The sequence below is a fragment of the Pipra filicauda genome, unplaced genomic scaffold (assembly GCF_003945595.2).
Source record: "Pipra filicauda isolate LSUMZ 115617 unplaced genomic scaffold, ASM394559v2 scaffold34_size3990699_pilon, whole genome shotgun sequence".
NCBI lineage: Eukaryota > Metazoa > Chordata > Aves > Passeriformes > Pipridae > Pipra > Pipra filicauda.
In genome coordinates, this window is record NW_024104476.1 from 3,585,018 (window position 1) to 3,602,304 (window position 17,287).

At 43.4% G+C, this 17,287-nt stretch overlaps 1 protein-coding gene across 1 annotated transcript in view; it reads left to right on the plus strand.

The window, feature by feature from the left end:
- Positions 1-5,898: 5,898 nt before the first annotated feature.
- HOMER1 (homer scaffold protein 1) overlaps positions 5,899-17,287 on the plus strand; it is an 85,873-nt gene continuing 74,484 nt past the window's right edge. Inside the window, exon 1 of the mRNA XM_027717207.2 lies at positions 5,899-5,975. Within this exon, the coding sequence (XP_027573008.1) occupies positions 5,971-5,975 (5 nt within the window). The 5' untranslated portion in view covers positions 5,899-5,970. The remainder of the gene's footprint in view (positions 5,976-17,287) is intronic.

The window sequence follows — 17,287 nt, forward strand, 5'->3', positions numbered from 1 at the left end:
AAACTGTGTTTTCTGTGTGGTCAGAAAAAGCACTGGAAGAAATAACAGCTACTGATAAACTCAAGTAAGAAATGAAAGCATTACTCGGGGATCAGTATCTTAAAAAAATTCCAGTAGGGGTGTAGTGCCACAGAGCTGTGTAGGAGATGTGCAATATATTTCTAGTGGCAAGACAATGAAATGTTGGAAGTGGGTGCTGGAAAATTAGCATTCACTGGCAATAGGATAGAGTTGGAAATATTGGACTATAAGGCATCTCAGGGAATTATGTCATACGGTTGCTTTCAGAATCAAATCTAGTCTTAGTTTGAGAGTACCGCATTTACTTGAATATAAGGCAACACTTACGTTTCTTCATCTATTCTAGGAGGAGAAATAGTGGTTGTAAAATTGCTCCAGAACCTCTCCAGGCCCACCTGATATGACAGTGAAGATTTTTCTAGAGTGATGAAAATGCAGACAAAATCTTGGGCTCGGGGAAGAGGATGACATTTACTCTCTTCCCTTTTTTCTCTACTTCACTTATAAATTAAACACAGATCCTGCAAGGGGAAATGATGGAGAAGTGATCCCACTCACTGTAAGAATCATGTGTGTGGGGAGGGAAATCTGTGATTAGACAGGAGAAAGGAGGGCAAGGAGAAGATATAAAGGAGTAGGAGGAGGGAAGAGACACTAAATAGCAGCAATGGATGAGAAGTGAGGCAAGTGTGAGGTGCTGGCTCCCTTATCTTCAAAGGGAATAAACACCCTTGATTTCCTTAGGGATTTTGGAATTTACACTCATCTGGTATTAAACAAACAGCAGCTGATGTAAGAGAGCAGCAGTAGTACCCGAGTCCAGAGCCCTGGAGGAAGTAGTGCCTGCAGGCTGTGAGCTGCCGGAGCAAAGATGTCTCTGTCCTCACAGTTGCCTCTGCCTCCTCCCACATGGAGCCAGTGATGACTGCCATCTGTGATGGCTTCTTTTGCACCCAGTCCTTGTTTGGGAAGGTTACTCTTGAAGATATGAGCTTCCTGAAGAGCAACAACCTTTGGAGTACCAGAAAAAATATTTATAGTGACTTTATACTTGTTAATTTTGTTAATTAGCTCTTTTTGCTCCCTTGCTTGTATTAACCTCACCCAAAATATTTAGAGAGCATCGTAGTATGTTATATTGGATTTTAGTTTGATAAACCAACCAAGCCAATTTTTGGATTTTTACTCTCATGTAATGGCTCAGAGGTTCCTTTAACATCCTTAAGAGTTTCTTTCTGGCTTTGGTGCAGCTAGAATTCCTTTGTTTTGAGTGTGTTGACTAGAGCTGAACAAGCAATTGCAGTTCAAATCTTTCCAGTGTCTAATCTAGCAAAATGGGATTCCCCTGTCTTTTCCATGAGAATGGTACCTCCTAACCAATGTGCAATCAAGTGGTAGAGAGCTGGTTTTGCACGGAGAAAACAGGTACCACTGAAGGTTAGGCAAAATGCAGACCTTGTTGGTGTTTCTTGATTTTTCAGCTCTGTACTTCTGCTCTTCCAGGACTTTGAGCAGGCCAGTGGCCATGTTGATACACAGCAGGCTTGAGATTCAGACAGCACAGCCATCTGGGGTTTTTTTCCCATCTACAGGTATCCCATTGGGAGTTTCAACACAGCACTCCTTTCAGAGGTATTGATAAGTGCTGCCAAGCTTACCGGTGTTGCCCCAGCTGGTTGGCCGTTCCGGGCAAGGGTGTCAGAACTGAGTTTTAATAGCTGGCTATGAATATACATGCCAGGAATATGCTACTTCAGAGCAGTAAATGACAGTCTTTCTCCTGTACCACCCTGTGCTTTTCCATGCCTGAAGCCATCCATCTCTTATTTGATTGTAGCATTATTTGGTATTTTTGTGACGTAACAGCCACCATATATTTCCATCAGGCAGCATACTCAAGACTACCTCCATCAAAGTGCTCTAGACACAGAAGTGTTCTAAAATAGCAGGGGGAAACTCCAAAACAACTAACTTAGAGTTGAACCTCTTCTCATCACTGTTAAATTCTCTATGTTATATTACTTCAGCCCTCAAGATGAGATGATTGTCTATTGTTTCCCCTGTTAAGATCTATGATTTAATCACCTGGCTTGCTGTCTTTGTATCTGCATGTTCTTTGTATCTGCCTTAACTGACGTAGATCACCATGTTTTTTATTATATGTTAATCTGGGAAATGGCAAGACAGATAAGTGATTTCAGTAAGCTTGGCAAACATAAACAGAGGCTTTTTCCACAAGATAACTAATGTTAAGTCAACCAAATCAACCTGGAAACTGATCAAAATTGTAAAAGGGTGTAATTGAGACAAAGTTGAAAGCTTAGAGAAAGCTGTCAGACAGTTACAGAGGAACCGTATCAGTACATATGGAAGGGAAATAAACGATTAGGTGGACCTTCTACACTTAGCTGCAGTAATAAACTAACACTGTTTAAAGGAAGAATTAAGAAGAAAAAAAGATTAATAATGACATTTAATTGGAGTGATGCTTTCTTTGTCCCTATAGCTCTGTTCCCCTGCTCAGGATCATATCTATCCCCCTATTCATATTTTATTACTTACAGAAGGGCATGAAATATATAGGGCACTTATTTCATAAGTCAGTAAAGACATTCCTGGTATTCCACATTTTTCTTTGCCTCTAACTCTGTTCACACCTCTAATTCTCAAGTGAACACTCAATTCTTTACCCCAGGGTTCAGTGTGTGTTTGGTTTCCTTTATATTTTTTTTTCTTTTATCTTCATTCTTGGGAATTTCTGGTTTAGCACACATACAGTAGGAAAGCATACTTCATGCAAGACAAATATGTGAACAAGGTGAAAGGCAGAGACAGATGGAACCATCTTTGTGATATCTAAACAAAATGCTGTGAACATAATGAAATACTTAAGCATTTGCATTACTGTGTGAGCTTGAGCTGAAAGAACAAAACTGATGCAACAGTTACTCATATGTGGATTTAAAGCCTTAGTTTCTTTGCTGTTGACCTGCTATTACTGCATGCAGAATATAATTTGGGACTTTTAGAAGCTAATGAATATAGATTCCTAGCTACTTGACATCAATGAATGAATGAAGCGCTATGTGTTGTTTATGCCTGATTAGTCTTCATTAATTTTTATCATGGTCCTTTTCACTTTAATCATATGGAAGAAAGAACTGTTGTGAATCTTTGTTTTCCTCCCCTGCCCCAACACAGGGACTGCACTGGTTTTACTGACAGAAGCCTGTACACCTAGTTTGATTTTCAGAGGAAAATACACAGAGCTTTATATGTTTCAGAGCTAGCAACCAGCAAATGACAATGACGGTCCAGAAAAATAATGCAGCCTCATCATAACTATGCGGGTAGGTTCTAAGAATTGCCCACGACAGACTTAGACTGTTGCCAAGTTTTTTTAGCTTAGTGGCTTTACTTTAGCTTATGAGGTATTGTGTGAGAAATGAGAAATGGGAAACTGAGGAAGCTGTTCTTTTCTGCAGTGAGGCAGTATGCCTCACTGCTACTGCCAGCAGCAGTAATGATTCATGCTGGGTTTCCTATGCTTGTTCTTGGTTAGAGAAGGTTTCCCTTGATATCTAATTTGTCATTCTTGCTCTTTCCATAGCTGATTACTTTTATAGGTCAGAATGTTGAGACAAGGGTCTGCAAAATATGTGCATGTGTAAATTAAAATAACTTTTGGAAATATCTGACTCTAGGGAGATAAGATTGTTAATACTTTCTCTTTCATTCCAGCCTGTTTCTGGGATACACGTGGTCCCAGTAGAGGTCTTATGAGAGGACAAACAACTCTCTGTTAAAGCAACAGCTGTGAACATCCTGTGGTTGGTTTTGTCATGCTTTACAATCCCATAACATACATTGGTAAAACTTGGGTGTTCTGCAGTTTTTATGTGGGGATTGGCACCTAGTATTGTATTGCTATCTCCCTCTTATGCTCATTGTAGTTTAATGTGCCTCTGGTGGCTACATCATTTAAATAGGAAAATACCATGAAAATATTGAAATTCACCCTAGCAAAGAGCAAAGAGCATGTTCCTTGTGGAGTACTCCAATGCCATTGGCATTCTCTTGGAGCAGTTAGACCTAATGTTTATAAATTCAGGGAATCTCGGAGAGTTACTAGAAGTATTTGCAGAACCTAAGATGAAGTGTATATACATATAAGTAGTGTGTGGTGATGGAGCTTGGGCTACTCTGATGGATCAGAAGCAGCAATACATGCTGCTTGCATTGCACCGTTGAAGAACTGAGCTAGATATTGTAGTCCTACCACGCTCACAGTGCTGGCCCTTCCTTTGCGGTAGTACCAGCACGGACGTGCTGTAACCTACATTTTTTGCGGGGACAATTTTAGAACGGCTGCCACGTTTCTCTCCCGTTTATCCGGTAACGCCGCAGGGTGCGAAGCGTCCGCAGAACAGAGGGACGCGTGTTTGACAGGGGACTTGCCGCCTTCGAAGCGGAGAGCTCTGCCCTTCGCTCCCCGAGGGCAGGGGGCTGGGGAGCTGCCGCAGACGCGCTCCAGAGCGGGCACCGCGACAGGGGCCGTTCCCCCAGCACGGGCTGTCCCCGACGGGCCGGCGGGCGCAGCGTTGCCATGGAGACGGCGCCGCAGGGCCCGAGGGCGGGAGGGGGCGGCTCGCGCACCGCCCCCTCCCCCCGCCGCCCTGCCCTATTATAGTAGCGCTTCCGGCCGCGCGGACTGCTCTGACATCATCCTCCGCACCCCGGTGACGTCAGTGCCCGGAGCGGGCCGTGACGTCGGTGCGTAGGGGCGCGCGGTGACGTGTTCTATTTAAAGCCGGCCGGGGGGAGGATGGAGGCAGAGCGGGCAGGTGCCGCCGCGGGCAGCAGCGAGGTGGCCGCGTGCGCCGCGGGGCTGTAGGGCAGGGCGCGGCTCGGCTCTGCCCTCCCCTTTCCTTACCCCGGCAAGGAGGAGCGGGACGGAGCAGCGGGCTGCACGCGGCGGCTGCGCCTGCCCACCGCGAGGGGACGGGCGGGCGGTGGCGGAGGTGTGAGGCGGAGGCGGGGGATGCGAGCGGGCAGAGGCAGCGGCCCGGTGGCGCCGGAGCAGCCGGGCACCGCCTGACGCGGCGTCGCTCCCTCATTCCCTCCCTCCCTCCCTCCGTCGCACCGGCGGGGCTGAGCCCGCGGCCCCGCCGCAGAGCCGCGCGGGCTCGGCGGGGGCAGCCCCTCCCGCCGTCCGCCGTCAGTGACCGATCTGCCGCGGCCCAGGACGATGTTCTCCTGCCCGCCGCAGAAGAAGGCGTGACGGCGAGGAGCGGGCCCGCCGTCGTGAGAAGGAGGAGCGGCGCCCCGCATCTCCGCAGCCGGGGGTGGGCAGGCGGGTGGATCGGGAAGCGCGGCGCCCCGGTGCCCGCGGGCGACGCGCGGCCGCAGCCCGCCGGTAGCGGCCTCACGCCGGGAGTCAAATGCCAGCGCCGGTGCCACGGCTCGCTCTGCCTCCTCCGGAGAATGCATCCGTGTCCGCCGCGCTGCTGGCGGCGGTGCTAGGGGGAGCGGCGGCGTGGAGCTTTGCGTGCACCGCCTGCCCCATCCCGCTCCGCCTCTGAGGCACACGGAGCCCTTGGCGGCCGCGCACGTCCCGGCCAGAAGCGCCGCAGCCCCCGCCAGCCCCTCGCAGAGAAGGCGAGCGCCTCCCCGTCCGCCCGCAGGAGGGGACCCGTCCGCCCCCGAAGCCGCCGCTGCCGCCTGCCCGGGGGCCGGAGCCGCTGCCTGCGGGCGCCCGGCGGGGCCGGCGGCCATGGGAGCCCGGCCCGCGGGGGGCGCTCCGTAGGGTGCGGGCGGCCCCGCTCGGCCCCCGGCAGCTGCGGCGAGCCCAACGCAGCGTCCCCGCCGCCACGGGGCTGCGGAGCTGCCGGCGAGGCGAGGAGCGCCCCGGGGACGCGGCACCGCCGGTGCAAGGCGCCGCCGGCCGCCATGGGGTAAGGATGTCGCGGGTGCAGCCGCGCTGATGCGGGGGTGGGGGCGGCTGCCCGCGGAGCGCTGGAGGTGCAAGCGGGCGCTGCTGGATGCGCACGGAGGCGAACGGTCTCGCTGGAGGGGTGCGCCAGCGGCAGGAATCCTGATGCAATCTGTGCTGTGCATCAGCCCTGTGAAGGGAAAGCGGTGCTATCTGTGAGGGGCGTATCGCGATCCGCAGAGGCTCGCCTCCGCCGTAGCCACATCGGATCGCTGGAAGAGCCGTCTCGGCTTCCAGTTCCCCACCTTGAGGACCTTTCCTGGGTCGTTAAGGGATGGTCAGTCCTGAAAACGAGTGCGTTAAACTCGGCGTGCTAAGGTGAAATTCCAGAACAGCGAAAGCTCGCTTTAACTCTTCTGGAGTCTTCAGAGGATATCAAACAACATGTGAATTTCCCAATAAATTGAAGGAGGCTCTAAGTAAATAGGCTTTACAGCAGGTCCCCTAGTAAAATGGTGCATCCACTTAAGGTTTTAAGGAAATGAGAAAGAATAAAATCGGTAAAATTAGTCAGATATTATCTAAATTAGTAGATAAAAAATGACAAAAGATACCTGTGAAAACTTTCCCCAATGGTATTCTTACGAATTTGTGTAATGAGATGAAAAAATAATCCTTGCTACGGGGCTTGTCTGATAGTGGAATGGTAACTCATCCATGTTCAAAAGCAGCAGAAACCTGGTGTGATTTGGCAAACTGCAAGGTGGAGGCAGATTTTTAATGCATTAACAAGATACTATTTTTATGAGACTTCATGACAATAGTTCAAAGTCTACAAAACTTAAAAATTATGTCCTTTGTATTTTGTTCACTTAGGAATTCAAATGTGAAATTAATGTATTACTATGGAAGTTACAGGTGTCTCTTTCCTCTAGCCATTTAGGACAATTGGATTCTTCAGTTTATTAACTTCCTTGAATGTGTGGTGATAACAGCTGCATCCTTGTCTCTGCCCTAGTCACTTGGGTTCACACTACAAGATGTAGGAAGGAATGATTCCTTAGGCTGTTTTATTTTTCTGATGTCTCTCTTTCTGTTAAAAAAAAAAAATCCAAGCAGAATAAACCAAACTTGCAGCTATCTACATATCTAAGAAAGTGATGTGGTACAAAAAGCTGCTGAAAAGCTAAATAATATTGTAATATTTTGGAATATATATGACTGCTAGGCAGTCACAGGTCTGTGTAGCTTTTAAAATTAAAATAATGGGAACCCTCTCATTTATTTAGTATCAGTACTGTGTTTGTAGATATTTCAGTTAAGTCTATCATATTATGCATCTAGGGAGCTGTTGAAGAGGAGTAAACATCCATTCTTGAGAACTCCGATGCTACTGGTGTTTTAGTGTCATTGCTTCTTAACAAACAGTACAAATCCGTATCTGTAGAGAGTTGAAATAATCTTAAACACTGCAGTTGTTGGTGTGATGATTTGAGTAAGTATCTTGGCACATCGAGGTCAAGAAGACAATATTTGCTAGTAAAGATTTTTGAGACTCTTTAGACAGTACACATTGGGTATTGCAATATAGAATTCCTTTGCAGACCATTTTCTAACACAGTGGACAAACCCAGAAATGTAGGTATATTACTGATAAGCTTCCTGCTCTCTGTGAGTGAGCACACCCAAGATAGGGCCAGCACCTACTCTGGATCTGTGGTTAAGTATCAGACCTTTGCTACTGTTCAGAGCAGAGGTCTTGATTCAGTAGCTATTTTGTATTAATTTCTCAATGCAGTTGCCCATGGATGTCAGAGTATTTCTAGACTGGACTCTTAATTCTGCAGTTGTAAAAACAGTCTTATGATACTCTAGTAAGGTTTAAAAATTGAGTGCTCTAGAAGCAAGTTGCAAAATGGTTGGTAATTCCTGAACTAGTGCCGCACAAGGGTCTGTGTATTATATTCGGTATTTAATGGGTACTGCTATGCTGTGTAAGCTTTTACAGTCATCTTGTAATACATGCTGGAGGAGAGTTTACCTATTCCAGTGGTCAGAACACAGAAAACTTGAGATGGGGGAGGGGAGTTAGCTTGCCAAACCAACAGTGGCTTTCTTAATCTCATTTGTTATGTTGAAGAATTCACTGTTCTGCCAGTAGTTCAGACTGGCACATTGAATACCATCAGGCAAGCCAGGTAATTATGCACTGTGTATGTGGATACCAACTGGTGAGTGACTGGGCACTGGGCCAGTACTGCTATTAAATATTTTTTTGAGAAACTTGAAACTAGAGAAGTGATCTCCAGAGCAGTTCAGGAGGCATTCTCCTTGCTGCTGTACCGTCTGTGTGTGTCTCTCATCTCACAGGAGAAGGTAAGTGAATCAAGCCTAGGGATTGTATAGGCCAGATGTCCACTCTTGCTTCTCTACTTGCCAGTCTGTCTCACCTCTTCTAGTTCATTCTCCCTGTTGCATAAACACAAGTTCTTACTGATAGTCACTGTTGAGTGATATAACCATTGTGGACACCCTTTTGTTGGGTTGACCACAGAGAATATAGTGTTCTTTAATAGGAAGACATAGGTGTAAATAAGAGGACCTCAGTATGTTCTGTCCTACTTCATAACATGTCTCTCCTGTATTCTCTGTGTTGAGTGATGAAGAATTTATGTGTAGTACAGTCTTCTTTGAGCAGAGCTTTGATTACATTAACAATCCTCTAGAAACAGCTCTAAAGTAAATATACCCAAGATGTATACTGGTAGCCTAGGCTGTTATATACATTGACCAGGTAGTGAATAGTGATTATTCTGAGTTGGAAGGGACCCATGAGGATCACTGAGTCCAACTCTTATGTGAATGGCCAGTGTGGGGATTGAACCCACAACCTCGGTATTATTAACACCATGCTCTAGCCAACTGAGCTTCAGTTGGGACCCATTGCCATATTTTTCTGGTCATTGATACTGCTTGTATTTCAAGCTCTGGGCAGGGGAGGTAGAGATTTGCGTTAGTGGACTATGATGCAATCATTGCTTATGCTGGAATGAATACACTTCTTGCTAGACACAGTGAGGAAGCTGAACAGCTGTGAATTCTGGTAGGGATGAGAAGTTGGTGTCCTCTTAAACATAATCTCCAGGGTTAATTTCTGATTTATTAGTGGGTAATCTCTCTATAACTGCCTATCTTTATGGTCTTCTGTGCTGTGGACAAATATCTAAATTTATGTTATTACCTTTTCCTTTCACCCATGCTGAATTATAAGGAATTACAAGGTAAAAGCTTCTGTAAGATATACTCATCTCTGTCATGTAATGTTAATCAAGGTGTTTTTGTAAAGACTTCATCTTTTCAGTTTTGTTGGGCTATATTTAGTATGTTTTCTTCATAAAGGTGGTTATGATATGTGTCATATATAATATATTGGAGATGGCAGAATTAGAATACTAAGGTTCTTAAGTTGACTAGAGAATATTGTGGAAGATTAGTATTTTAGGGTATACTTATGAGTGTTGCGGTTGCCTAGAAATAAGTATTTTGATTTTTGGAAGTCTGTGGCTGTTTAATCCACTCTTAGCTGTTACTTTATTTGAAGGATGTGGAGTCAGTCAAATGCATTTCTTTAAAGCACTCAGGATCCAGGGTCCCATTTTGAAGAGAGGATACTATAGGAGTAGAGGAATTGAGAGATCATGTTAATTCTAAACTGTAGGATGTCATGATTCTTGCAAAGCCCACTTGAAGTTTTAAAATCTAGAAATATGTGAAAATTTATACTCTTTGAACACACGAGATAGACAACTCCTTGTGTGGAAATTGGTTTTGGTTTGCTGCCTGTTAACTTGCTTTTATAGGTATTTCCAAACTACAGTCTGGCCCTGAAATGTTTCAGTTTTCTTTCTGTAGCTGGGTAACGAGACATGAACACTACAAAGCTGTTAGGAGCCAGAAGCTTTATTGACTGTTCAATTTGACCAGACTCAGGTTCTTCAACATGTTTTTCTCCCACAAGACTTAATGGTAGCTTTCCCAAAACTTTATCTTAGCAACACTTGCATCAGCTGTGCTTCTCTGACACAGAAATATTGCAGACAGTAGAGCAGGTGTAGCTTCTTGGCAGTAGTTCAGCGTTGCTGCAATTCCTGGCCATCTTGCTGTCTCAGGTAAAATGAGGTACTTATTGTGTGAAAGCAACAGCAGCAACGTAGTTTATGCTGTCTTCTGTAGCAGTGTGGAGAGTGTAACAAATACTCAGATAACACCCACAAAACTTGATCATCTGAAAAGAATTAGTACCGTATAAATACCATGACAGATAGACCATGTGTAAATCAGCTTGAAATGGTTCATAAACTACTTTTTAGGCAACATTGTGTGGAGACCTCTACCATGCTTAAATTATCTTCTGTCACAGAGGTTTTATGACTGCAAAATAAGCGTGAGAAATCTAAACCAGATCTTCAGGCCTGGCAACATATTAATGAGTGTCCTCAGCACCATGGGGAATAACTTCTGTGCTGATTTAGTGAAGGTATTATGCCTTAAGGTTGCAGTTGGTCTGTTTCAGCATTTCTGTACATTATTAAGAGTATGTAGACCAACTCTTTGGGTAAAGTCCTAGTTCTGCTGAAAATAAGCATTTAAGTCCTTCCAATTCATCATGTTGAGATGATTTTTTTTTCTCAGTGTCTCAAGGTAAGCATTAGATATAAGCTTTGTGCATGTGTTCTTGTGATTTCTCTCTTCCAAACAGTGCTTGCCCTACCACAGTTATTATTCTTTGCAGTACTTGTAACCAGATGTCAAACCAATAGCTGAGGAAATACATAGTCTTAAAGCCATAGAGATCACAATAGCTTGAAATTCTGTAACAGGGCTTCTAATCAGGAGAGGCAATAACACTTAATTAGCATTAGAGTGTTTCTGGTTGCTAGTTAGTTAAAGTTTTAAGTAGACTTTAGATATCACTTTTATGGGAACTTTTTTGCAAAACATTTATTCTTTATGATTGTCTCTTAAAACTGTAAGTTGATTTAAAGCTCTTAGCTGATCAGTCTTTAAATCACTGCTTTCTAAATCTGTCTGTGCATTAGTATACTACAAAGAAGAACATTATCCTATGATGTAAAACTAATTTACTAGTAATGTCTCATTAGTATAGGTGCCTGGGACAACATTTTAGTTGAGGCTATGGTTTTTCAGAGTACTCCAGATCAGTGACCATCTAAACAATACAGATATTTCATACAGATTAGGACTTAGTTCTTGGTAAGGTTTGGAGACTTGGCAGGGAACCAGCTTCAAACCATATCACCCTTTAGATACCATATCTACTCTTTAGATACCTGTGTTTGAAGCTGTTGAGGCCTAAAGTTATTACCAGGAACCAATGTTCTCTTCTAGTTCGGAACTTTAAAGTTTCTTGCTTAGAGGTGCCTAGCAAGGATGTGAGTGTGGTGTAGAGATACCCAAATCTGGAATGGAACTCACATAATTATATGTAAAAGTGCCTGTGTTTTAACAATGTGCACTTTATATCTGAGAGAGTCCTGCACTTGAGGGAAATCTAAGGCTTCCCCATGTGCCGTGGTTATAGTGTTAGTAACAGGTAACTGTAATAATGAGCAAAGAGACAAGATATTCTGTATTATTTGAAGTAGAAACAAAAATCAGAGTTCATGTCTTCTTTTTTTTCTATTTCAAAAATACCACGTTATGTTGAAACATGTATTTAAAAGCCCTACTTAGGTGAAAGCTTTCTATAAAAAAATTTGGAAGAGCATGCTTTCTCGTTTGGGGTTTTGTGCTGTTCTCCCTGCAAGGCTTTTTCAGATATATTCTGTCTTAAAGCTAAGGTGCAATGGGTGTGAAGGCACTGCATTATAAAAATCTCCTTTTAGATCCACTTTTGATGGTAGACTTCTTTTCCCCATTCTGTTCCAAGTTTTTTATATTTTCCAAGGCTTGGCCATGTGAGATCCACCAAAATTAGTGTTCAGGACAGGGAGATTAGAGGGGAGAAAAGGCTAGAGGGAGCTGTGGTTTTATTCCACATGGGACTTGTACCACGGACTCTTATATCTACACAGAAGTGATATTGCTCCATTCTGCAAAGTAATGGAACTGTGTTTCTATACTGTATTGATTTTCTGGAACTGCACCACAGACATGCTTCTGACAACGTACTACGTTCTGACATGCTTCTTTGGTGGCAAGTAGTGGTGAATGCCAGTAATTGTTAATAAATTAGTCTAGGGAGACAGTGTTTAAACATGCGATAGATATGCTGGATTGCCAGATACAAGCATATATTGACATTTCCAGTAACTAGTCATGATATTTTTTTTTTAAGCTACAGTTATCAAGTTATCCAACTTAAGCAGTCTGCATCACTTGTTTTGTCTAATAGCTTTTACCTGAATAAAGAGGGAAGAACTTGAAATACATAGTTCCTCTCAGATTTTTCTTCTTCCTCCACCTACATACAGATGATTCACAGGCACTGTTTTGTTGATCTTTGTGGCAGTACTCTTTGCCAGCATCTTGATTGTTTTCATGGAGCCACCAAACAGTGGGAACCTCAGAAGACAGGGACTGCTTTTTCCAGTTGTCTGTTGCAGCACCAATGTTTGTGCAGTGAGCCAATCCAATAATGTAACCCAGCTGACTGCAAATACAGGGACATGCACAAGGGAAGTGCCATTAGAGATGGGGTAGACCTACCTTTTACTGCAGCAGTGTCTGTTTATTCTCATGGGAGTGTTCAAAAAGATCCAGACTCAGAGCTATCCCTGTTCAAGTTTGCACTCAGTTTTGAAGCTCAAGTTTGGAAAGGTTTTTTTAAGACTGTCCACTAGGTTGAGTCTCAGCTTATTGAGAAATAGAGGGTTTGCACCTTTCTATAGTGTATTTAATAGTTTAAAAAAAACCTCAAACAACAAACCCCCCCAAAAATGGAAAACAAAACAAAATCCCAAACAAACAAAAAAACTCAAACCCAACCATTATGGGTAATATTGCCAGGGTTTAAAATTTGGGTTTCTAAAATGCTTTTAAATTACTTATTCCGTAAATCGTATATTCTAGTCTCGGATTCATAGTTAGTCTTGAAGCTCTTCTTGTAAGAGGACATATGTTGAGATCCTCCTTGGGTTTTAAAAACTGAAGAATGAGCTTTAAATGGTCAATACTTTTCAGTGAAGTGTTCATGAAATAAATCATCTTTGAAATGTATTCTCACAATTCCTACTTCTTACGCCTATTCGTTTCCAACGGAGTGCTAACCATGGCTTGTCTATACAAAAGGCTAAAAGAATGTGCTGCGTGATATTGGACAAAATACACGTGTTTTCTCCAACACGTGACTTACTGTGGTGTATGCAGCCATGTCAGTCTTCTTAGGTATGAAGTGTTTTTCATACCAACAAAAATAAGCATGCATAATAATATATATTGTATAGCTCTGTCAAATGATTGCATGCAGTAAACTGAGGTCCTAGGCAACTATTTCAGTGATTGTCTTTTGAAACTGGAACACCTGTGCTTTTGCACTAGTAATATTTTTCACTGTGTGACTAAGGGAGTTAACCTGCAGTTAGGAACATTTCTCTTGGGTTAACTTAGTTTCAGCTTCTGGATATGGATTTCCAAGTGCTCTTTTAACATCTGAGTAGACATCCCTTCCATGTCAATATTTGTTCTTGTCCTTTTTACAAAACATAAAAGGAACTCCTTTGCTTTAGCAAACCTATTGCGCAGGCATCCAGAGCTCTCTGCGTAGGGAGGAACCGAGTTTCTACGAGGAAATGATTGACAGTGCTTGGGAATAGGTGGTATCCTGCTGATTTGAGTCCAAGGTAGTCATGGTTCTTCAGAAGCACTGCACAGCTCAGATGGCAGCATGTCTACCTATGTATGATAGTAAAACTCTCAGGATCTTTGAGAAGTTTTCAGGAAAAACACACCAGTGCTGAAGCACATTATTAAATAATGATCCTTTTTGGTTGAGTTCTGTGAAACATGAGCACTTAATGGTAGATTCTGTGATTTACCTCACATCTGAATGCAAGTGCTGCCTGTGTTTCTTACAATGGATCCTGATGGGCCACTCAAGATCTGAAGTAGTTTTTACTGATAATTATGTATTTGGTGACCTTAAATGTAACATAGATATTTTAAAAAAATCTTCCACTTTTGTCCACGTTAATTATAGTTTTTAAAATCAGGTTGCAACAAAAGCTAGAATAGTTCTGTTACTGGGATGGATTGATGAAGTGTTGTAGGGGCCTTTAACATATTCCATTTACTTGTATTGTTGGCAGGATTTGAGAGTTAGTATTATTCTAAAATAGAGTTCTCAGACAAAGAAAGACAATCTGCTTTTCCCCAATTGTTCTTACAAAGAACAATTTTACTTACCATGAAAATATATTTAAAGAGTCTTTCTCTTCTGCTCCTTAGTAACAACCTTAAATCCTAGATTTAAAGAATACCGCTGCTCTTGAGTGCTCAGAGATGGACATGGTACTCCTCAAATCCCTTGCACTAAGTCAACCTTAACAGATAGGATCGAAATCTAGATCTTGTAAAGGTTACCTTCTGTTCCACCATCTTGCTTGTCTTTTTGTCTTGGTACTTCTGCCACTGACTATTGTTTTTGTCAAACTCAAGACTTTGCTGATTCAGACAACCCTAAATTATTTTATCTTACATATATGCTGTTCATCTTCTTGAAGAACTGTTCCTCTTTATTTGCTTATAAACACTGGAAACATTTTTGCAATGAATATGGTATTAGTACTTCCTGCTCATGGCATTCTATTGATGAGGTTATGGACTCATGTATCATACTGTGTATTCTGTTTCTAAACACAAAATCTTTTAGTAGTGGAAAATGGCAGTTTCTGCTATATGGACTAGTATTTGATGCTTCAGTTAAGCCTCTTTTGGACATAAACATGTGAGCACCTAAGTGCTCCAATTTTGCAAGAGTATGTTGTGTTTAGCATAGGCTATAGAATGTTTTTAAATACAGCTTTATTTAAAACCGACTTTGCAATACAAGCATTCTGTAGCTAACTAATGAACCTACTTAGTTTTGACCACTGTTCATTTCATGAACAGAATAGCTCTAGGGCTTGTACTGATATTTGTGGAAAGGAGTGGGTGAGGGAGGCTTTTCTAATTCTTGGTTCACACATAGGTGTTGAATGCTTTGAACTCTACCAGTTCATTCAAGTACTGTGTAAGGAAAATTGTTCCTGCTCATAAAAAAAGGTCATGCTGAAATAACTGACTCTTAACAAGCACTGATTCCTGGTCTTTGATTAGGTGCTTCCTGACTAGTAGCAGGCATTTATTGCTGAATGTTTTTATTGAGTTATTAAGTATAAGCCTCTAATGTAAGCAATTCAATTCCATGTGAAATAAGTGAGAAAATTCCAGATTTATCTATCACACAGGCATTTGAGCCAACACTTCTGCACAAACTATATGGTATCCATTTTGTTGCTCAGTTTGTCAAAATGCTAAGCAGTTTCCTGAGACATGATTTTTTTGTTTTTGTCTGAGTAAAGGAGTGACACCTATCTTGAGGTTAAAACTGAAGTATGTGCCTTTCTTAAGTATAACTTAAATTTTGAAATATTGTTTGCAAAGTGATTGGTAATCTAGTTCTAGTACAATTACCACATTGTACTTGTCTTTATCAGCACAATCAAAGCAAGCACATGAGCTGTCACTGGAGAAATGTTTCTTTGCATTATTTCAATAGCAATACCCAATGATAGTACTGATACAGCCCTTGTGTTTTGGGAACAGTCGCGTTCACAGAATCACATAATCACAAAATGGGTCAAGTTGGAAGGCACCACAGTGGGTCATCTGGTCCAACCTCCCTGCTAAAGTAGAGCCGTCCTAGAGCATATGGCACAGCATTTCATCCAAGTGGTTCTTAAATATCTCCAGTGAGGGAGACTCCAAAACCTGTCTGGGTAATCTGTTCCAGTGCATGGTCATCCACACAGTAAAAAATATTTAGGTGGAACTTCCTGTCCATCAGTTTCTGCCCATTGCCTCTTGACCTATTGCTCAGCACCACCAAGAAGAGCCTGGATCCATCCTCTTGGCAGCCTCCCTTCAAATACTGGAATACATTTATGAGGTCCCCTCTCAGTCCTCTCTTCTCAAGGCTGAACAGGCCCAGCTCCCTCAGTCTTTCCTTACAAGAGACGCTCCAGATCCTCTCATCATCTTTGTCATTCTCTTCTGGACCCACCCCAGGAGTTCCATGTCTCTTTTGTCCTGAGGAGCCCAGAACTGGACACAGCACTCCAGGTGAGGCTTCACCAGGGCTGAGTAGAGGGGCAGGATGAGCTCCCTTGCCCTGGTGGCAATGCTCTTCCTAATGCACCCCGGGATACCATTGGCCTTCTTGGCTACAAGACCTCGTTGCTGGCTCATGGGCAACTTGTTGTCCACCAGGACCCCCACATCCTTCTCCACAGAGCTGCTTTCCAGCAGGTTGGCCCCCAGCCTGTGCTTATGCCTGGGGTTATTCTTCTATAGGTGCAGGACCCTGTAGTTGCCCTTGTTGACTTTCAGACAGTTCTTCTCTGCCCGTCTCTCCAACCTGTCAAGGTCCTTCTGAAGGGCAGCACAGCCCTCTGGGGTATCGGGCACTCCTCCCAGCTTTATGTCAGGAGGGAACTTGCTGAGGAGGCATCTGTCCCCTCAGCCAAGTCATGGGTGAACAAGTTAAACAATACTGGCCTAGTATTGAACCTTGGGGGACACCCTTAGTGACAGGCCTCCAACTAGACCCTCTGCCACTGATTTCAACCCTCTGGGATCTGCCATTCAGCCAGTTCTCAATCCGCTTCACTGTCTGCTCATCCAGCCCACACTTCCTGAGTTTGTGTATGAGGATGTTGTGAGAGACAGTGTTGAAATCCTTGCTGAAGCTGAGGTAGACAATATCCACTGCTCTTTCCTCGTATGAGCTGCTTATCCGTGAAACACCCTAGTACAGGTATGGCCCTTCTTTTCCACCTGTTAGGGCCCATTCCTATGGCACAGCACTTGGCACAATTCCTTCACTGATGTTTACTATGCAGACCTGTGTACCCTTTTCCCTGTCAACCTCTGTAGCGGCCTATGCAGGGCACTGTTTGCTCCATGCACAGTATGTGTTCATACTAGTATGTTTAAAAATGGATTGTGCCCTTTATGATTGTTGTGACTCTCACTACAGTGGGAAGTTGCCTTATGGTGCAAGGCATGTCATTGGGAAAAACAAGATTTTGAGCCGTCCTAGGAATGCCTTCAGTG